At 44.2% G+C, this 22,520-nt stretch overlaps 1 protein-coding gene and 1 long non-coding RNA gene across 2 annotated transcripts; one reads left to right on the forward strand and one right to left on the reverse strand.

Annotated features, from left to right (window-relative positions):
* Positions 1-9,449: 9,449 nt before the first annotated feature.
* Positions 9,450-12,913, reverse strand: six3a (SIX homeobox 3a). The gene is made up of 2 exons (XM_063192290.1): positions 12,069-12,913; positions 9,450-10,465 (listed from the first exon to the last, which is right to left on the reverse strand). The coding sequence occupies exons 1-2, from the start codon at positions 12,758-12,760 to the stop codon at positions 10,273-10,275; spliced, it is 885 nt and encodes a 294-aa protein (XP_063048360.1). The 5' UTR covers positions 12,761-12,913; the 3' UTR covers positions 9,450-10,272.
* Positions 12,914-15,634: 2,721 nt separating this feature from the next.
* LOC134441394 (uncharacterized) lies at positions 15,635-16,542 on the forward strand. The gene is made up of 3 exons (XR_010033155.1): positions 15,635-15,739; positions 15,925-16,025; positions 16,473-16,542. It is a non-coding gene; the product is annotated as an uncharacterized LOC134441394 (long non-coding RNA).
* Positions 16,543-22,520: the final 5,978 nt, after the last annotated feature.

The following is a 22,520-nucleotide window of genomic DNA, read 5'->3' on the forward strand; positions in this document are numbered from 1 at the left end:
TCATTGGTGACCTCAAATGCGCCAATTATCACTTCTCATCACATTCCGTGCTGAGAAAGCATTGCAACTGTAGGCCTATTAAGTAATCTAGAGTGTCGTGGGATGACTGTCATCAGTTGGCATTTACAGCAGCCTGCCTCTTCTCTTATGTTGTAGTCTGACTTGGGTTGGGCAGCCTATGCCTACTACATCAACTAGACCTACATCAACTACATCTAACCTACTACGTTCACGTTTGGTTTTTAAGTTGTGGTAGCCTGTGTGGCATCACCAAACGACCACCCTGAGCCCTCTTCACGGCTCACGCCGGAGTTCAGCTGATGGCTGTGGGACAGTGTGCATAGGCCACGAGAGCGTACCCCCCATTGCGAACACAGGCCACTGGACCACTGCATGGCTTTAAAATATAAATGACCTCAGAGCCAAAGGGAGCGGTAAGTGATCACATTTTAACAGAACCAGCTTAAAAACTCAGTGGCACAGCGTAAACGTCAGCCGCCATACTGAAATATGGATGTACAACGTCAATGGATGTTTTGGCTTTTTGAGATTGTAGACATCACACGTGGCAACTATTTCGTTATAGGTATGCCAGCATTACACGTAGTTTTGTGCCAACCTAGAGATATGTAATTCTAAAATGACCTGGCGTCACGTTTACTGCCAGAAGGACCACATGATACATTAAGTTGATTATCACTGCCTGTTGGTAACGAGGTCAAACGTAGGCTAGGGCACGAGCTCAGCACTTTGCGCGTAAAAACAAGCGTCAATCTCTGACTTTACTTACTCCGACATGCTTGATCCACTCTTCGCCTCAAAACTGTTGGTCTTGTCTTGATGTGGTTTGTGAAGAGCTTCAGATGAGCAGCCGGGCTTATTGGGTTCATAAATAGGCCTAGGCTACATGAAGGTGGGGAATGATATCGACTGGCATGTCGTAATTGATGTTGGCCACGGCCTTAAGTGTAACAGGGAGACAAGACAACATAAGCACTTTTGATTTGCCATTTTAACTTGCAGCTAAATCCATTTAGTAATTCAATTTTCCAGTTGATCTCACGTGTGTGCTAACGTGAATTTAAACGCACTATTAGATATTTGAACCACAAGATATTAATGTGACAAATGTATTTACCCTGATTGTGGGTTGCTGTGAGGGCACCCGTCTGTTCGCATCAGCCTGGTTGGTCTGGCGTTGGTCTGGTCAGCGTTACACTTGTTTTTTTTTTTTTGGGGGGGGGGGGCAGAGAGAGTCTTTTACTAGGTATCTATTTCTGTCCTGCTTTTTTTTTTTAAGTAAAAGAGGGTCAAAAGTGTTTTGGAAAGATGAGCAATAAGTGAAAATGCGCCGGATTGATACTGGACCGTGGCATGACTGATGTCAGATGGTCTATCGGGACTCGAGAGTGATGGTTGTCCTGTAGCCTGCCTCGAGCTTGTTTTACTGTGCATTTAGAGCGAGCGGGCATTCCCGTGTGCAGCACAAGCTCTTACCCTCGGCTACTCTGAAAGGCCGCGCTCCAGCGACACCCATTAGGTTTTTACATCGGAAGCTCAAAAAGTCTGGGTATCACTGGTGAAAAATTAACTAGGGAGCTGGGATTCCATTACATTCCGTGTCATCTTACCCCCTCGATCTTGCACAAATGGAAAGCCAGTTCAGTGCTCCAACATTATTTGACTTCCCAGAGATGAAACATTTATGGCGCGCGCTTGTTCGGGGGCAGTCCCCTGGTGCGCAGTATTTATAAGGGCGCACGGGCCACCGACATGTCAGGCCAGGGCAAAAGGTATTTCAACGCATGCAGACATGGGCATCATTTGTCGCTCAAGTGCACAAGGATCCAAAGTATAACATGTCAGCTGATGCTTTGGTTTGAACTGCGAAGACATATTCAGTAAAAAGCCGGTAGCCCTTTTTGCCTGTTTTGTGGTAAATATTTCACGCCAGAGCCCCGTCTAGTTTTGCAGGCTAGAGCAACGACTGAATCGATTTTTGGGGTTTCCATTCAACTTATCACTTGCAGCAGAATCCTACACTAGGGTCGTAACCACCAGATGGCGCCAGAAGTCTGTCATACCATTTGACCTATCAGACGCCCGCCTCAGCAAATGGTGTGATAGCGTTTGTAGAGAAGCGACGCTGTCAGGGGTTGTTTGCTCCATTCCATGGGTAATCCATTCCACTGCTCTAAACGGAGGTTAAATTGATAAGGGCAGCCAGGCCAAAGTCGATGTGCCATCTTTTGTTAAGAGTCAACTCAGTCAGCCCTTTTGGAGTAGCCTACAATGTGTTTACGTCACAATGTTAGATACACTGGGCAGCAATAGTATAACTTATTGATCATTTGTTGAAAAAGGAAGAAAATAGTCAGCTTATATAGGCTAGGCGTGGGCCTAATACTAAAACAAGTTTACCAAATTGTTAGCCACAAAACAATAATGTGATAGGCCTATGTCATAGGCCGTAAAACGTGGGCTATTCCACTCACACAGAGTTAGGGCCTAATAGTTGTAGGCCTAAGTGGTTGGTTGACTCCGGAAAATGGGGTTAATGGCATTAACAAATCATTCAAATGTACATGCTTGTTCAAAATTAATACACATGTAGGGAACAAATGTGGACAGCCTACCTTTCATGACCTGCAAAATAGGTATTGTTATGTAAGAAGTCAGTTTGGTGTCCTTTATTTGCATAGAATATTAAGGTAGGCCAATTGACGGCAAACTGTGCTCTGGTGTGGATCTTATTGCTTTAATGGTGTACAAGTAGGTTGTCTGTTGTTGCCAAGTAATGCAATATTTTTGCTCTTGGTTGCACATATTCCGTCTGTTGAAAATAAGTGACATTTTATATTGCATCCATTTGCAATTATTGGTCTAAAACTGGCATCTCTCGCCTGGTTTCCCAATAGGCCTACATCAGTTTCTGAAGGCCAATTTAAAAGGTACCCAAAACAGTTCTGCAATTTTCCAATGTAACTTAAAACGAAAAGATGTTTTAAAATTAATCCAGACCATTTCAACTGGTAGCGAGAACCATCGCTAAAATACCAGTTGGAATTTGGTGTCATCTCCCGAAGGTAAAACGAGAGGGCGAGATGTGATTATTGCCTTCAGCTCAAAGGGCAATCTGTCGCTCAAAATTGGTCCTCGGCTGAGCGCTTTTGGGTGTGTGGCCCTCTCTCTCTCTCTCTCTCTCTCTCTCTCTCTCTCTCTCTCTCTCTCTCTCTCTCCAGTTCATTCAGCTCGTATGGAGAAAAAACAGAGGAAAAGAGGGACTCGCTTTTGGCTTGAAAAACCTCCCTGGATCGAACAATAGGAACCGAGCGTTCACTGCCTGGATCTAAAAACAATCGCCAATTCATACCAGGGACGTGTCCTTGCGTAAACGCCAAAATAGCACCCACACAGTGATATGTGTCTAAATGGTTGCTTACTAGTAAACTGCTGACCAAGGCTGTCTTTCTTGTGAGATGAAGATTATTTACCAAAATGCGCCAGTTCGTAACTGTAGTTTCACGACTGCTGTTAAGAAGCGACGAAGGCTGCTGCCTTGCGGAGGGGCGAGCCCTCTCTCGCCGTGGGGCTCCGTGGGGAGAGCCGCTAATTGAGAAGGCCTAGGCGAGGGAGAGGGCCAAGGCGGTGAAGAATGGCCGGGTGAATGAGAGCAGGGACAGATAGTTCAACTAGAGTGATACGCCCAGGGACGGATCATGACTCCATGGGCCCCTGGGCCAGACAACAAGAAAGGGCCCCCTCCAGATGTTAGAGACCCTATATTGTTGGGCATTCAGGTGTTTTTCCCCTGAAAATATGTGAAAAGTGAGTTGTTAAAAGTGTGATTTTACACAACATAAGAATGGAAATGTAGAGGATTGGGCTTCAGGGCCCTCTGGACTCTTGGGCCCCTGGGCCTGGGCCCGGTAGGCCCTTGCAGTAATCCATCCTTGGATACGCCGTGTTTTGGTGGAGTTGGTCCGAATGGTCCGAAATGTCGACTATGACTTTAAATGGACCTTCTCACTCATTCTCTCTCTCTCTCTCTCTCTCTCTCTCTCTCTCTCTCTCTCTCTCTCTCTCTCTCTCTCTCTCTCTCTCTCTCTCTCTCACACACACACAAACACACACGCACACACACACACACACACACACACACACACACACACACACACACACACACACACACACACACACACACACACACACAAACTAGTCTATAGGCTACTTTTCCCTCTACAAAGGCAGTTGACCTCTACTAACAAAGTTATGAAAATTATTTTCAACAAATAGTAGGACATATTTTATGTGGGTTTTAATCATAGACTAGTCATGGTATCGGACATTGTAGCCTATCGTTTCGAATGTTCATTAACAATAATTTCACGAACATAATATTTTGGGACTAGTTTTTCATAATTTTTAATCCAGAGCCAATTGTTTGAAAAAATTAAAATAAAAAAACATATCTTTTATGGGTATGGTAATTTTATATTTTGGCACGTTACTGTTTCACTTCTTGTTCTTGACCTGTCAAAATTACTTAGCCTAGCGAGTTGTTTCGGAAAGGCGACATTTAACAGTCTTTTTAAAGCATCAATTTGTTTTGTTCGTCCAGGTTTATAAACGGGAGGGCACGTCCTGTGGTTATTGTTTCACTTTGAGGACCCATGTTGCTAATAGTCTGTGCCTTGTGAGTAAGGCAAATTACGCAAGAAACAACACACAATTAACCACCCATTTAGGATGCATCACCAATGTTTACCGTCATGTGTAGTGTAATTATTGGGGGAAGCAATAGTAGTCAGGGTTTTTTTTTTTTGGCAGGGGGGGGGGTAGTTACATATAGCCTGGCTACAGTGGCAAGCGTAGGCTATTGCACGGATAAGGCATGAAGCAAAAATAGTGTAACACAATCTGGGACATGGGACGACTTCCAAAACGGTGTGTGTGTGTGTGTGTGTGTGTGTGTGTGTGTGTGTGTGTGTGTGTGTGTGTGTGTGTGTGTGTGTGTGTGTGTGTGTGTGTGTGTGTGTGTGTGTGTGTGTGTTAATGTAGGCCTATATATTAGTATAATGCTATTAAGGGGGCATGAGAGTAGCCTGTTGAAAACACAGGTGCTCGCGGCGTTTTAAGCTGCTCTTGCTCTGTCTGCCCAGTGTGCAGCAGGCGCGAGATCACAGCAGTGTGTATGTGTGTGCGCGCCCGCCATGGAGGTGTGTAGATAAAGCAAGCTAAAGTTTGGTTTGCTTTCATGTTAAAAGGGCGAATGAGTATTTCGTGTGTGTGTGTGTGTGTGTGTGTGTGTGTGTGTGTGTGTGTGTGTGTGTGTGTGTGTGTGTGTGTGTGTGTGTGTGTGTGTGTGTGTGTGTGTGTGTGTGTGTGAGTGAGGTAAAGAAGAGGGGGCTGGAATAGTACTAATCTGCATTAGAGAACACCCCACCCCTCCCCACCCTTGTACTGCCAGCAGTTTTTAAACGGTAAGCAGCATCGTAGAAAGGCTATGATCCCATCTGCCCATGACTCCAAATGAAAGTTCAAACGGCCGGCCAGATTTCATACCACTGAGCCTGTATCATAGCCTCCCGCGACCCCTCAATTACTATTTAATAGAATTACAGTTTTTAAATCCCTGTAGTATTCTGGTCGAGGGCACCTTGATCCAAGGTCTCGCCATCTGGACCGAGTCAGAAGTCATTTGTGTGAATGGTTGGATTAATCATTTTCTGTTTTCTTGTTTAGATTTTCTTCTTTTCAATGTGCTGTTTCTGTTCTGTTTCTGTTCTTTTCAGACAGCTTTTCTTTTCGTCGTTTTGGGAAGTCCTCCTTACGCCCATGCCCTACTTTTATAAGGTAGCCTACTGGGGGAAAATAACATATTATTTACTAATTATATATTAAAAAATACGAAAGTATAAAATTGTGTAAAATATTCAAGAGTTTTACTTAAAAGACTTGGTATGAAAGATTTTACTCATTCAATACAAAAACGTGTAGGCCTACTTTAGTGTGCACCAATTTACTGGTCAGTGAGCCTTTGCCAGAGAAATGGGGAGTGGGACCGAATGAAAGCGGCCCAGACCTGCCAGTAACCGCAGTTCTATCCGGCTTGCACTGCTACATGCGCTGAATCCGGGTCAAAGGGAGCGGGTGTTCTTTGAGGGCTGCATGAATACACACGAATAGAAAAGTTGTGTTCAGTTAACCGATGAAATCTGAGAAAAAACAGGCCGGCCTGGTCCTTTCTCGCCACAGTCTGTAGCGCAATAATGCCGGCTAGCCTCTGTGCGGAAAAGGTTATGGGAATAGGACAAATAGTCCATTCTGCTGTTTTTGACACACGCACCGTTAACAACGCATGTGCAGATTGGAGGGGTAAAAAAGATGTCACTTTCCATTGTGGTCGCACTTGTCTCACATTCTGGTGTTCATTCCGGGCGCATTCACGTATGAGTATCGCTCACCGCGATAGCTTTCACCCAACTTCCATTGTGTGCAGTGGACGAGGGTATTAACGGCCGGCCTGAACGCACCGGGCGCACATCACTCCCATTGATAGTATGCCTACTAGATAATTCAGAGCTGACCTAATCCATCAAACACCGCCACGGCAATTAGCTTTGGCTTCTGCTATAACCAACTACTTGGCAGCAACACACTGTTATAATTGCACCCCCATATCCCTGACGCTCTCTTCCTCTCTTCCTCTCGCTTTCTCTCATGCCCTTCATATCAGCTGTGTCATCAAATATGATTTCATGTCTGTAATAAATATAGGCCTAAAGCGTACATCTGTTGAGCCGCTATGTATTGATATGATTGGGAAATCTTAAAGAATAGCCCATTTTACAAATGTTATATTTAAATGCTCATAATAGGATGTGGGTCGTGGTGGTGAGCGCTATGCCGTTCCGAAATGCAGGTGGTTGTTGTCGCCTATGTACAGCTACACTCTCTCCTCAAAATGCTTTCGACCTCAGTTTTCAAAAAACCTCACACTAACCCAGTAATTAGTGGTGTTGTTCATGACATACAAGTTGTACCAAATTGTTGTTTCCACAAAGGGATAAATGTAGCCTATCTGTTTGACAGTGCTATTTTATTGTGTTACTGTTACAACATGTGTAATTTATTTAGCCTATTTAGTTATTGCCATGTTTTTGTTTGTAGAACATTGTTGTTTTCAATTAATCTGTTGATAATTTGGCATGCAATTGCTTATGGTACACCACACTGCGCAGGCAATTGAACTTGAGCTACTCAAGAAAGCGTGCGTAAAAGGCGCATGAGGCTATATGTGTTTTCAGTAGCCTGTGCAGGATTTCAATTTAAATATGTCTCCAAAGTAGCCTACAGTGAACAGAAATAAGTCACAGCATCATTATATGATTCCGTTAATAATAAGCAGTATGCCCTCAGATAGGCTACAGGACTAAAGTGCGGGCTTAATTAAAGCCACTGTTAAACAAGTCATTTTCTGCAGATTTTGGGTTGGCGATATGCCGTGCCATTTTGCCTCCATCTGTTTAGGTTAATCCTCCAAGTGGCCGTACGTTTAGTGATAAAGTGAAGGGGACGGTGTGTGTGTGTGTGTGTGTGTGTGTGTGTGTGTGTGTGTGTGTGTGTGTGTGTGTGTGTGTGTGTGTGTGTGTGTGTGTGTGTGTGTGTGTGTGTGTGTGAGAGAGAGAGAGTGTGAGTGTGTGTGTGTGTGGAGAGAGAGAGAGAGAGAGAGAGAGAGAGAGAGAGAGAGAGAGAGAGAGAGAGAGAGAGAGAGAGAGAGAGAGAGAGAGAGAGAGCCCGCTCTCCAATTTAGGACTAATTTAATCTTAATCATAACGGGGACTTGTCGTGGCCAATAGACTAATGTGATGTAAGAGGGGTTGTGCGAAGATAAGCATCAGGCCGGCCGCTGCAGCGGGCGAAGGGCCCCACGGTGGGTGATAGGGCCCTATCTTCTCTCCGCAGATGGACTTACGAGGTGAAAAGGGCTTAGATGCAGATTTACTCCAGTCACCATCAACTACTGATAATTGCACTCCTATCTGGTCCCCCCCTCCATGGTTCATTCTCTTCGTGGGCGACAGGTGCCATTTTCCCAATCGATCAGTTATGTTTTTATAAATTTGGCTAAATTCAGCAGCTATGGGTTAAGGGCAAGGTGTTTGAAATGTGTTTCTGTCAGTTCAAGAACGCCAAAGAAAAAGCCAGGGAGGAAAGTAATTTGTCAGCGGGGGCATTGCAGAATTTGACGATAATAATACACATTAAATCACCGTGTGCTCAAAATTAAGTCACACAGATAGAGAAGCGTACGATTATTGTAAAAACAACAAAGCTGTTATGGTAAAGAATTGATAAATCCATGAATAGTTCATGTTTTTGTCCATGTGTGCATGAATGATCATGCTTCCTTAAGACTTGAATAACATCAAGTCTTGGTAATATCTTATTTAGGCAGGTATTCACTTTCCCACCTTGATTTGGGGCTTGTTGCCCCTGCTATTTCATTCACGTTCACATTTTCTCGTTTCCTGAAGCGCAGAATGTAACAAACAATTCGGACCATGCGCAATAAGGCCTCGCCGGAGAGCAGAATTTGTATTTTGTGTATTGGAATAATGGCTGTAATGGTGATTTCTAATTAGACTACCCATGTCTTCAGACGATGCCTTGCGTGAGACTTCGTGTTGTCCAATCCCTCAGATTTACAGGTAGCCTATTTGCTTACATAGGCCTACACGAGATTCCTACAGGATTCGGTGCTGGCGGGCAGCTTGCTGTAAGGAGCTTTAAAACTCGGGGGGTTTGCAAAAAAAGGGGGGACATGTCTTTTTTACGCGCAGCTAGTGTGAAAGTTGTTTGGCGAATGTAGCTTTCAGTGGGGCGGAAGGCCTGGGGAAAGCTTTCTTTGCTTGCTGGAGAAAAGCTCTTTCAGTGGGCCACAATAGTATATCGGGCCAGGGGAGGAGCTGCAGACGATTAGCCCATTTAATGGCGCGTTTACTTAATTTTTTGCATTCAGTTATAACCATTAGCGAAAGCTAAGTCCAGTGGTGCGCCGCACCGACTGGGACTATGGTTTTATACACGCTTGGGCATTTTTTCATTCCTGCATAATGCCATTTGGAGGCAATGCTTTCCTGGGACAATGTATGGCCTACTCCGGGAGAAAGCACTTGCACAAGCAATCCAGCATGTCAACAACCACTCATCAGTCGGAATTCCGCAACCTTTTGTAAGCTGGAGAATTGTTCAGATGAAAATGGCTATTGGCAAAGAAAGACTTAACTACATGCCATGTAACAAAATTGAATACTGTATTTGATTTTTTTTTCTTTTTTTTTCTTTTTTTTAGAAATGTATACATTAACATAAACACGCAAGAAATAAACATTTAATAATAAGCGCTTTGAGCGAATCACGGGGAAACAGGCTAAGATAGGCTGTTGAATGAAAATTCCAATTTTTATATTATCTTTTTTCTGCTTTGCATAAAATTGACTGATAATACATGTTCAGCTAGCCTTTTTTTATAAAGTATAAAAACAAACAAACAGAACGCCTAGAGCACTTAGTCTTACGCTTTGACAAATATCTCATGTAAGGTACACCAAGTCAAGAAAGTGAATGGGAGAAAAGACAAATGGCAACGGTAGAGCGTTATTATATACAGGCATGTTTCTACACATATTATATTACAGACTGGGAGAAAGATCACATTATTTAAGATATACATAATTCAATATAAAATCTTGAAATAAAAATAAAAATCTGATACAGTCATAACGATTCAGTTCCACATGTTAACCAGTACCCACACAGGCAGTGACAGTGTCGTGTAGTAAAAAGGTGCTTAGGACTCAAATGATTGTCTGATGAACATAAAAAGAAATACAAAAAAAAAGATTGCATCTTGTTTGCGCGTTACCATTCGGACAAGAACTGATAAAGAAGCACAGAAGTTAAAATGAAAAGGCGGCCAAAAAACACCCCCACCGGATTCTGGTAATTCCCTCTTCGCGGTGATCCTTGTAAAAATGTTTTCTCGGGATTTCTTTTTTTGTTCCCCGAATAAAAAAAGATATACATATCATGCAAGTAGTGAAAGGGGTAGGAGGGGTCGTGGGTCCATAGAAAGCGCTTGAAAAAAAAGACGTGCTTTTTATTTTACTTTAATAATTATAGTTGGTCCTTTTTTATCTTCCCCGATATTTCATAGTTTGTTTCATATTCAGGTCCATGTTCCCTGTAAGTAATTCTCTTTTTGTATCATACATCGCACTCGGAGTCACTGGATGTTACTGAAAGAATGGACGTGCCAGTGTCGACTCGTTCTGTCATACTGGACACGCTGGTGGTTGGACTGGCTGCAGTGGACGGCGACTCCGCCGAGCTGTGTGGTGTGCAGCCGGACTCTGAAAGGGACCGCATACCGTTCTGTCCTATTGCTTGGTGTTGGAGCCTGGAGCAAAGAAAGCGAGAAAATAGCATCGCAATTAGACCAGTTGTAAGGGCTGTCCCTCCGTTTAACAGAGGCCTCTCCCGTCGCTAATTTGAATGGGGAACGCATTGATGCAAGCTACTGGCTTATCGCTCATTCACCATGGTATTAGACCAACGCAGGCAGCTGCTCCTGGTCAATGTGAATTACAGGGAACAGAGAGCAGCTAGCACAAAACTTGTCCATAATAGTCAGTGCATCAGTGTGGGTTTGCCTCTACAGCCAAATAAAAGGCCAATGTGCCCATGTAGTTTGCGCGCACGGCTTTATTCTTTCTCCATACGAGTGGAATTCTTGTAATATTCTGGGGGCATGGGACGTAGGCCTATAGCTATATAATCTGCAGTGGATGGGAAAGACTTACTACTGCCTGAAGAATGTGATTGTTAGTCTTTCGTAGTGGACACGGCCACATTTTTCTGTTCACATTCCATAAATCATAGTTGTTAGCCAACGGTTCATTTGACGTGCGCCTTAGACATACACATAATTGTAAATAGAATAGTGGACGTTGTCAGGTTGATCTGGTGCTAGATATAGTTGTAAATACAGTAATTTTAGTTGGTTGAGCAGGTGAATGAGAAATATGTAACATGTCCTAAATTGTGATTTTCCCAGACCCACTCATTTCGTCTTATAAACACGAGAATATAAATGTTCAGTGTTAAACATTGAATTTCAATTCATGTTCAGACATGTCATATCTATTATGTGCCATTTATTATTGAAAAAATAGCTGGTGTCCCAAATGTAAATACACTGTGCACATGCCACAGATGGAGGTACTGTTTGATAGAAATACAAACAGTACATACATCACTGTATTGTGGCAGGTTTTTAGTAATGCATGTTTTACTAGTAGTCAAGAAAATTCAGTGACGGTTCCTAACAATATGCTGTTCAAATTAACTCACAAAATACTGTGATGCCAGCAGGAGTTGGCAGGCTGATGTTTTCAGTGGTGGAAAGGCTTTAAATTCATTCAGCCTACAAGCGCTGGCAGGGTTTCTAACAAGAACACTTTCACTTGTGGAGTACAGAGCCACAGGGATAAACACTCACTGCATTTGCACATACGAATGCCTGCTAAAAATTAAAGAGCATAATAATGTTGTCTATCGGTTAGGATGCACTGTGCACAGCGTGCATCTGTGCATAATACATTAGCATGGTTTCAAAAAGTCCATGGTGGGTGAATCTGCAACGTGGCCGTTGACAGATGGAGTTTTGCCTACCACTGGACACAATTGTCGAAATCTAAGCTTATGCTGTCAAGTATTTGTTTTGAAACCAGAATGTTGGCGCATATTTCTTACGAATGGCTGTTTGAAGTGGGGCCAGGACAGAATGCCCTCTGTTTTCTAGCAGCTAGCTCACTATTTTGTCTCCCACTCCTGATAAAAACAAAAATGTCGCCAGCCTGAACCCTCAGCTCTCCCCCCTCGTCCATATCTGACTACACTTCCGTCTCTTATTTTTCAGAGCCAAATCCAGCATATTGACACGTTAAACGCTGCATTTCAAATAAATTACATATTTTCATCAAGATTAAAATGCAACTGACCTGTTTTTGGCTGCGGCTGCTCTGTCTCTTTGTCTCCGGTTTTTAAACCAATTCCCGACCTGTGTTGGTGTCAGTCCGGTGGCTTGTGCCAGTTCCCTTTTCTTGCTTGGGTTCGGGTAGGGGTCCTGTAGGTACCACTCCCTTAACAGACTTCGCGTCCGCTCTTTGAAACAGTGCGTCTTCTGCTCTCCGTCCCAGATGGTCCGGGGAAGTGGGAACTTCTTCCGCACCCGATACTTATCAACCGGTCCTAGGGGACGACCTCGCAGTTTCTCGGCCTCCTGGTAGTGTGCCTCCAGCCACATGGCCTGAAGTTTGCCGTGGGAGTCCTTGGTGAACTTGTGGTTCTCCAAGATGTGATAGAGGTCGCGGAAATTCCCCGTGTGGAAAGCAACCACGGCTCGAGCGCGCAGGATGGATTCATGCTTGTTGATCTGCTCACAGGCTCCTGGTGCCACGGGCAGAGACCACAGGAAGCGCCCGAGCCTCTCGATGTCTCCAGTTTCCTCTAGCGTCTCGCAGACGCTCGCCACTTGCTCCGGCGAGAAGTTGAGGGTCGGTAGCTGAAACATTGACAAGTCTTCGGGAGACCTGGCGCTGGGCGCACTGCTCGCCAAGAGCAGAGGGCGATCAGCGAAGTTTGGCAGGAAGAAATGGGAGGGATAAAGCTCTAAAGGGGATCTGAACACCATGGAAATGACCTGAGAGAGAAAGAAAATTATCAAGGAAAAAAGAAACGCCGCGTAAAGATTGAATGATTCAATAGCTATTGCCTAATGACACCAGCCTCATAATATCTCCCCCTAAATCCACCGTGAGTGTAGCATTGAAATATTTTGTTTCGCTTTTCTATTGGTCTTCTCGGTGTCGTTGTGGGGTTGTCATGGCAGCCCTGCCAATCACTGTCAAGCGTGCCAATCATTAGCCAGTACGTAGAGGCTTTCACCACTTGTGCTGCACGCACGGGGGGTTATCAGACGCTCCAATCTCCGCGCCACCCTCCCACCACTACCGGGGCTCATGAAGTCGAAGCCGAAGCTCGCCTATTTGTTGAATGGAATGGGCAATTAGTGGGTGGAATATTATTGCGATCTTAACGAAGCTCGTTAAGGGTAAAGAAGATATGTGGCCGAGAGAGGCGGAAGGAAGAGGGATCGAGATGAGGGAGGGAGCTAGGCAAGGGGCCGGGGTGACAGGTATATGAGGATGGGAATCCACTTTTTTAATGAAAGTGCTATAGCTGGGGCGAGATCACACAGGCAGGCGTTGCGCATACCATAGTTCCCCTTCTGTTGGGCAGCCTTTTCTAATGTTGTCTGGGGCGGCTACTGGCACGATTAGACAGACACAAGACCGATAACATATTCATAGACGGTGCTCTATCCATCAGATGGCAGTCAGTGCGCCAGCTTCTTTCGACTGTCAGACCAAAAAGATCATCTTTTCATTATTATTATTTTCCACATTTTTACTATTGTTATTTTCTGGCGGTTATATTGCATTTCATGTATGGTTTGCTGTTGTTGTTTTCTTTCCACTTCCTCTTTTTGTGTCCAGAAAAAATGGTCCGGCAGGGCATCGGCTTGGCTGCCTGAGCATGCTGGCATAGCCTCTATGCCCGCCTTTGAGCCCACTGTTCCCTCTTCTGCTGCGGGTAGCGAGCAGGCTTGCAGGACTGGTCCCCAGAACACAGCCACTGGCAGCTCTGCATTTAACTCTCAAGCTTCCGAGCTTAGGACATGGTGAACAATCTTTTACATTGTGTTATTACGTTTGATACTTGGTGCGGCAAGGGTTTGTCAATCCACACATTAAAACAAACAAACTGCATTTATAGGCCTGTTTTCTAAATAGCACATCAGAGAGAGAGAGAGAGAGAGAGAGAGAGAGAGAGAGAGAGAGAGAGAGAGAGAGAGAGAGAGAGAGAGACTCCTACTATATCACGAGGTTTGGATAGAGCGCTGTGTCAGAGGTCGTGGCGGTATGGTTTTCAAGATTTCACACAAAACGTCTAAAACGGCCTTATATGCTATTTAGACAGGACTTAGTCGGTGTTAAAATTGTGCGCGTTCACTCTTGTTAGAACAATGCGGACATTGTGAGGGCATGTGTTGGGTGTAGCAAAAAGCAGCATCTAGACTGCGGATAATCTGTTCGCTGCAAAGCTGACACAATTATCCTAAGCTGCCTTTCTACAAAATCATTGAGGAATTCAAAACTTTTCTTCCTCCTCCTCCTCCTCAGAGAAAAAAAAATACATTCCACACACCACTCCCATTGGTCTTTGTGCCCTTCTCAATGGCGAATCGAGACCCTTTGACATTTGTTTATGGCGGTAGTTATGCTGATTCCCCAAGTGAAATTAGTAGCTTATGTTCTGTTTATCACAGATCGTAATTATATTAATTTGCCGATTTGTGTTGGCGCGCGTGTTTGTGCGCGCCCTGGCGTGCGTGCGTCTGTGCATGTATATGACCTGGACAGACAGCGAGGAAGGCTGGCGGTTGATCTCGCTGGAATCGCTGGGGCAGGTTGTGTCTCCAGGATCAAACCTGTTTGCTCTCCTGTCATACGAAACTCTGTTGAAGTAATTCCAAGTGGCACTTGAATTGGTCGTGTTGGAAAGCTTGTTGGACTGAAAATAACCCACAGTATTTCTAGGCTGGCCATGGTCCTGGTGTAAAAAATCTCAGTCTCTCTCTCTCTCTCTCTCTCTCTGCCAATATTGTGTAGAGGAGCTGGACAACCATCTATCTAAATACTTCAGGGCCTGAATCTCCAGGTGTGCACTACGATTATCATGGCACTTAGTCGAGGGCTTTATGCAGAATAGATTATGGTCCGTTTTGGACAAAGCTTTAAAGGCAGCTCGGAAATTAGATGAAGTGTAAAGTCTGAATTGGTTTGTAAAGCCACTGGTAATTCACATTCTTTTTCCCCACAGCTTTTGTTTACGTTAAGCGTGTAATTAACACCACCAAACAAGTTTATTCACCTGCCCTAATTGTCTGTTTATCCGGGCGCTGTTAATTCTCTTCACTTAGCGATAACCAGCAGGAGACAGTCTACTGAAAGCCGACAAACTATTAGCTCGCCCTTTGTTTACTTACTGCAAAGTCGCCGACATTATAATGTCTACCGCGGTTAAGGATGATGCTCGGCTGACATCACGGCAAACACCCGTTCCTGGTGACGTTTCACGCCCTCCATTGATTTTAGAGGGGCTATGGAAGCGTAGCCTACACCTTGCCACTTTGTTGCGAACGGGTTCATTCTATTGCCCACCTTTTAATCTGTATTTAAAGAAAAATAAACAAAAGTATTGCGTCACAGGACAAGATGGTGGCTAAATTAAAAGTGACTGGAAGGGAAAGGTAAGGTGCGCATCTCACACTTGGCTCACTGACCGTCCACGGAGACTGTTTTCGCTAGTATGCCTGCCTGTAGCCGATGTGCGGTGGCTGCCGTGCTTGAATTATTTTGGAGTTTGCAAGTGGAATGCAGGTCATCTCACTACACGTTTTTGTCTCTCCTTGTACTTGTTGTCATTGTTCTAATTCAGAAGCACAGCATTTGGACCAAATTCGACGACAAACCCTTTTGCTCTAATGAAGGCAATGTGTTTATTCCGGGTAGTAATGCAGTTAGAAAGGTAGCCTAACTTATCTGAGGTAAGTGATGGATTTCAGAGGACCTAATTTTAGTAGGATATCACTGTCTTTTACCTCAGGGTATTGAGCATTTTGTGCTTGCTTGATTGTTTGTTTGTTTTAATCTCTCACTTGACTCCACATCCGCGTCCCCACATGTTTCCACCCCTCTTCTTGGACATTACACTTATGGATGAAACCTGAAGTCCTTACACTTCTATGGAACAATGGAACCCCATGACCCTGGATATCTGCATGACCCTGCTTTTGTTCCGTCCGAAGCCGAGATTTTTTTCCCCCGGATCCTGTAAGTTTCTGTCCAACCACTACGCTCCCTCGGTCCGAACTATATCCACTATATCCAGGCTATTGCATGCGTAATGATAGGTTAAACTACATTTGAACGATCGCGAATTGTGCATGACAGCAGCTTGCAGTCATGCGCAAACCTGTGCAACATGTAATATGTCTTAAAGCTGGCATAAACGGTCCTGCAATCATACACTAATCACAGTTCTGTGGATGGCACAGTACCGTTAGATGTCTCAGGACAGATGATGGAGAAAATATCCTTGTCATTCAACAGGAGTTTTCTGGCAGTTTAGTAACGAAATACAGTATTTGGGTAGAATCTCATTCTCATGTGACTATACTGAGTTCAACTGTGGGACGAGGCGCAAAACCTGTTTTTTTCACTGGCCCTCTTGCTGGGTCTTCACATCTCCCTCCCCTCTCTCCCCCTCTCTTTGCCTAGCACCGGCTTTGAACCGTACCCACATTTCTACACTGAGGCATGGCTTTAACGCAGGACAGGACATCTTTTCAAGGAAAACTCAGCTCACTTTTTAATGAGCCATCTGGCAAGAATTTCAATAAGAAACAGTGAGTAAATTGTTCATAATAATAGTAGAAATAATAAACGCATCAGAACAAAACGTGATAATCGTGCCTATTTTATCAGTCTTTGCCATTGTAAAGAGTATTGTATTTACCAGAACTTACGGAAAGTGTCTGCCTTAACAGCCTCGTATTTTCGCACCTGATGTTACTCTCATATGTAAAACTTTTGTCATATCTAGGCTATTACAGTTTGCTACAAGTTGACAAGTTTGAGTAAAATTTTCTACGGTGTTCAATAGTTCCAGTGCCACAGTTACGAATATTTCCTGCGCGCAAAAATGTTGATTTTTTAAAAAGCTTTTCATCCTGAGAGTTTCTAACTATTCGCAAGTAAAGTTTTTTTTTTACCAGAACCTCCTGTTCTTTTTGTGTGGTCTCATTAAGCGAGTCTCCTGCTAAGTCCACGGAGTTACACTGGAGCTGTCCAATCTGGGCATTTGCACGGCTTGTTAGCGACAGTTAATGAGGGATCTCCGCGCGCTGAGAGAATGGCGCCTCAATGTTAGATTTACCTTGTGTCAACTCGTTACTTCTAATGAAGCCATTGGAAGCTCCCTCGTTGAATGGAGCCGGGCGACTGGAACCACAGGTCCCCTTTCTTCCGGTTTCTTTAAGCGGGGGGGATTTTTCTCGGCCGAGCAACATGTCGGGGTGGGGGTGCCCGAGGTGCCCGGCATAATTCGAATTCAGTCAGGGAAAGAGGCTGAAGAGGAGAGGGTTAAGTGTAATGTGTGTGTGTGTGTGTGTGGGGGGGGGGTATTTGGCCATATCCGTGCCTGAACAGGCTATGTGAGCTAAGATAATTCATATTTCCTCCTCGCTGAACCGTCACGAGTAATCTAGTGAGTGGCGGCCCACGATTTGTTCAGTAAATGTTGAAGTGTATGCTGGCTTCTCTAGTGTTGCCTGACAAACTCGGTGTTCCAGTCGCATCGTCATTTCATGGCCTTTCAGATTAGATGATGCCTGTGGACTCCGGAAACCTTATCATTCCACTTGCTATGACGCGCAAATCAATGCGTAAAAGCAAATCCTATAGTTTTTACTCCACCTATGTAGCCTTCGTCCTATTTGTCCATCCACATGATAACATACTTTTTCATACCATTCAGAATTCTCGACTGAAAGGGACTGGCCCACCCTTAACCCCAGGGGTCACATCCGAGTCATAGCAGGCGGTCGGGCTTTTTACATAAATTAAAAACGCTGGGCTATGAAATAAGCGTAATTCTATATAATTCACATTATTATATATTATGGACTATTTTGAGGAACATACCATACGACGTTTCTTTATTGCCACACAACATGGTGGTAGCCTACCATCATTCATCAGTCGTGAATATTTAATGAATAGCGAAATGAGAGTTTACACTATACGGCCATGATGGCAATGCTCTTTTCACTCTGAATAAATATAGTTTCCCTGCTAAGTCACTAAAAAGAAACTGCTGTCTCTCTGCACTGTTTGACGCGCCCCTGCTACCAATTTCCCGCAAGGTCAGGTCTGTTGCACCGGGATGGCGTGGGGGGAGGCTCCGCTACAAACTAGCCTACCTCTAATCGCTGGAGGAGTCGATGATCACTCTTCCAGGTATTTGGATTCGACACTTTATGCAGAATTAATATAATGAATGCACCGCTCACGCCCCAGAGCCTAACACATGATGTTCTAAATGGAAAACACTGGGTGAATCCTCAGGCCAAGTGTGCGAAATGGCCTTCTCGTCTCTCTCTCTCTCTCTCTCTCTCTCTCTCTCTCTCTCTCTCTCTCTCTCTCTCTCTCTCTCTCTCGTCTGCTCATCGTCTGACTGGGAAGGTGACTTAACTGAACAAAGAAATCATGGCATGATAAGGCGGAAGAAAAAGTACCTCAATGAATAACGTTTAGAATCAACCAATAAGTATCATGTCTAACAGCATCCAACACATCTACAACCTGTAAAAAAATATAGGCAAATAGCATGTTTCCGTTGGTACCACACCTTTCTGTGTTTATAAACAATCTAGCCCATCACCAACATGGTGGGAGACTATAGGGCCTATCTACACATTTCCACAATCATGTAGGCCTACGTCTCCTGTAATATTTTTTTGCTGTTCCTAGTTAGCCTATCCTCCCATTCACTCTAGTCATTATTCTGTCGGCATTAGAGAGGATATCTGCAAAGCTCAGCTGTTCCACTGTCAAACTTAATTAAGCATGCTCGGGCCCCGGTACGGGTGGATGAGGATAGCGAAGCTGATGAAATAATTGCCCGTGCTCGGAGCCGTTCGTCTCGAGTCAAGCAAAGCTTCCAGTCCCGTCATTGTTGTACGAGTGTTATGGCTCGGGAGTTTCACGGGGGTGCTTTAATCGAGCAACTTGCAGCCTTCCACCACTTGGTCCTGCTCAAGGACCTGGAAATGTCCCACTCCTGGATATCCCTACCTGGAGGATTCTCCTCCGGCTCATTTAGTTCCCCTCCTTATTTGCTAAATCCCCCTCATCCAACACGTCCATCCCTGACATGCACAGGGTGCACCTATTGCACCAAAACGGTTCGTTTGTAGACGTTATCACACTGAAATACAAAAGAGGCCTATGTCATGCAGTCACGTGATGGCACGCACTTGGTCCAGCAAGAGAAAAACACCTAGGCCTATTTTTGTTATCAGAAAAACATCTATTACATGTTCCCTTTGTTTCAACCGCTGAAACAAATGGACCCCCGCAATTTCCCTTTGCCTCGCTCCACATTTTAAGAGGATTTACTGGTAGCAAATTAACCTTCTCGGATTTTGTCAGCTGGTGAGAATAGTTATCTGTGGCCATATGTGGACACATGGAATCTCGTGCGAACTTTTTCCCGCCGTGGACTGATGCGATGGATACAAAAGGCAACGCAAGCTCCTGCAACCAGCGGTTAATGTGTCGCTTACATGCGTGTCAGCCATTGTCTCGCTTTTATTTGTTATAATGTCATGGTCTTCGAATGAGTCAGACACTAAATACTACCTGTCGTGACACACATCGCTTGGACGCCAGCTTTTGACATCACCCCTCTCTGCCTGTTGTCATCCGCAGAGGCGTCAAGTGACCGAGAAATTATGCAAGTAGAAAAACAACACCGTTTAAAAGGGACGTGCCGTGCCATTGTTGTTAGCGATCAAATATGACAGTGATTACCAAGTGCGCAGAGAAGCCACGGCGTTTCATGTTGCCCCTTGAGGGAAAGGAAAGGGGGTCTTAAGTTCACCAATAAAATTCAAGTTTCCAGTTCCATTATTCATTGTTCTGAGAGATTGTAGCCTCCTCTATCGCTATCCGAGACAGCAGAGAAAGCATCGTTCTGCGGTTAGCTGTAATACGATAATGATGCTGTGCATTAGAGACGTATTCAGGTCGGCCTGTTTGTGAAGGTAAGCGTACATGTCAGGTAGTCTGTAGGGACAAATAAACTATGCAGAGACCTCTAGGAACGTCACTCAGGCGTACATTTCAATGATTAGTTTGATGCAAGCATGACATCAACCAATGTAAGCTATATAATGCGTCATCAAAGTTAAAACATGTTCCCAAAGTTACATTGAAAATACCATGACTGCATTCCCCTATGCCTGAACTCAAGTTAAACAAAGAAGTGAAATAATTATGTCGTTCAGAGTTGTTCTGATATCACACTTGTGCCACTTCAAAAATGTAACCACCTAATAATAGGTCTGTTCCAAACAATCTCTGGTTGTTTATTGAACACTTAAATAAGACAGCATCGACCCAAGGTCCTGATCTACGCCACTGTGAGTTTGGAGCCAACAATTAGCGCAGCAATATCTTTGCGTAAATGGGCATATAGGCAGTCATGCTCTTGAGGAAGAGGCCCTTGGACGCCGATACTTTGGGAGAGCTGTCTTATTTATTCAATATTAGCTTACAGGATAATAACTCGAGATGCTGCTTCCATGGAACTTGTTATTCACGGGTGAACGGCATCTGTCGAATGCGATTTGTGTCTGTGGCTGCGTCGGCCCGGCGAGATCAATACGGGACGTTCGGAGCGCGCCTGGAGACGCTGCACGAGCTGCACTACTGTGACAGGTACAAGCCCCGCGCGGCTTCTCGGCGCTGAGGGGGACCCGGAAGATTCCCGCCTGCCTCTCGCATCAACAGGTAGCCTTGCCTGAATTTTCCCAACAAAACATGCAGAAATGACAAGCATGTCATTTTTTGTTATGCGTAGGTTTGCATAGTATTTATTCCAACTTGTTTAAGCGTCATTGGCTTTTTTGTTGTAGAATCAAAATGTTATGGGTATTCAAATGATCGTATGTTATTATAAAAATGATGCTATCACAGCGTGCCCCGAGCGTGTGAAAAAAGACAAAAGATATTTTGACAGCACAATTAGGCCTATATTTTTTGGACATCAAAGGAATCGTTTTCATGTTTAGTATATGGGTAAAGTGGCAATTATAAGCAAGCTATAATAGGATAGTTGACCTATTTATTTACATTAGGCATATTTGTCGTAACTTAAGAGTAGAATTCATTTGTCTACTGCAATGAGACATTTTAATTATTAGTCGACTCTTTATCAGAATCACCAGTTAACTGCTGGACCTATTCTCACTTTCGATCCAAGGGATACAACATAGAATTGAATATTTGAAACCTGCATTCCTGTTTTAATGGACAGTTTTGAGCACCCCTGCTGCGCCTGGGAGTTCATTTAAATGGGGCGAACCCATTCTGCTTTACAAACAGATATCTCACCGGAAGCAACCAACAAAAGAGTTAACTTCTCCAGACTGGTTCAGGGTTCAAGGAATCCGCTGTTCTGCAGTGAGGCGCAGACCACCTGCGTCGGAGTTGCACACTTGTTTTTCAATTCCAATGGCATTTCGGTTATTGGTTCCCGTGCCTAACCTTTTGCCGTAAGTGAGGAAGTGAAATATTTGGTTTGTTTTTGTTTTTAATTTCATTTAAGAAATTCAAACGAGTGGTGTGAAGAAAAACATTTTAGCAAGAGTAGTAGCTAATGAGTGTGTTTCCCCCATAGCCTATTGTCTTAATTAAATCGCATAGTGGGCATGAATAGATTCTGTATTGAATTCAGAAATAGGCTATAGCTTTCTCTTAGTATTTAAAATGTATTGCCTTAAACATTGTATTTTAGTAAAACGGCCAGTGTTCTCTGACCATGTTGCTATTTCCTTGGGGATTTGATTAAGGCCATTTATAAGTTGTCCATGTGGATTTGTTTTGCATTCTTCTAAAAATGTATATCTCTACTATGCTGCATGTGAAATGCCCAATTAAACGCACTTATCAAAAAAGTTGTCTTAATTTACTTAGTGTTGGCCACAAATCACACAACCTCATTTTAATGTACGAGAGCCACTATATGTCCAACTAGTCATGGAAGTCGGAGCCAGGGGCAAGAAAACTTGACAACATATTCAGGAGAGGGCAGGACGCCATATTTCTCTAAATGAAAACGTCTCCCTTTATCTTCTCCTGCAGCGAGCGGTCAGCAGCATATTCTCATCAATGTTTCATCAGCCCTGTTAGCCAAATTAATAGGAAACACTCAGGCAGATGTCAACCCGTCTGAAAAGAGGTTCATGTGTGACTTGGCTGACCCGGGTGGTGGTGGAAGCATTACTAACGCGCCCCAATCAAAGATTCATCGCGGACAGCTGTAACCTGCACACTGTCACCGTGATGTCATTGTAAGGAGCAGTGATGCTGCTGATATCCGTGGCCACTTCACCCGGACCGTTATGGCTCTCAGCTCTCAGCGCCGTCCGACCTCATCATTTATGTATGACCTACAGCGCACTGGACCGGCTCAATACACTCCAGACAAAAAAAAACACACAGCAACATTCAGGCGAGGGACACGGGGGTCGCTTAAACTGC

This window comes from Engraulis encrasicolus, chromosome 24 (genome assembly GCF_034702125.1).
Source record: "Engraulis encrasicolus isolate BLACKSEA-1 chromosome 24, IST_EnEncr_1.0, whole genome shotgun sequence".
NCBI classification, from domain to species: Eukaryota; Metazoa; Chordata; class Actinopteri; order Clupeiformes; family Engraulidae; genus Engraulis; species Engraulis encrasicolus.

Excerpts from the sequence above, each read along its gene's own strand:
- six3a (XM_063192290.1), bottom strand. The coding sequence starts at position 12,760 with ATGGTGTTCAGATCCCCTTTAGAGCTTTATCCCTCCCATTTCTTCCTG. Across the intron at positions 10,466-12,068 it reads GCAGCCGCAGCCAAAAACAG|GCTCCAACACCAAGCAATAG; the intron begins GTCAGTTGCATT and ends TCTTTGCTCCAG.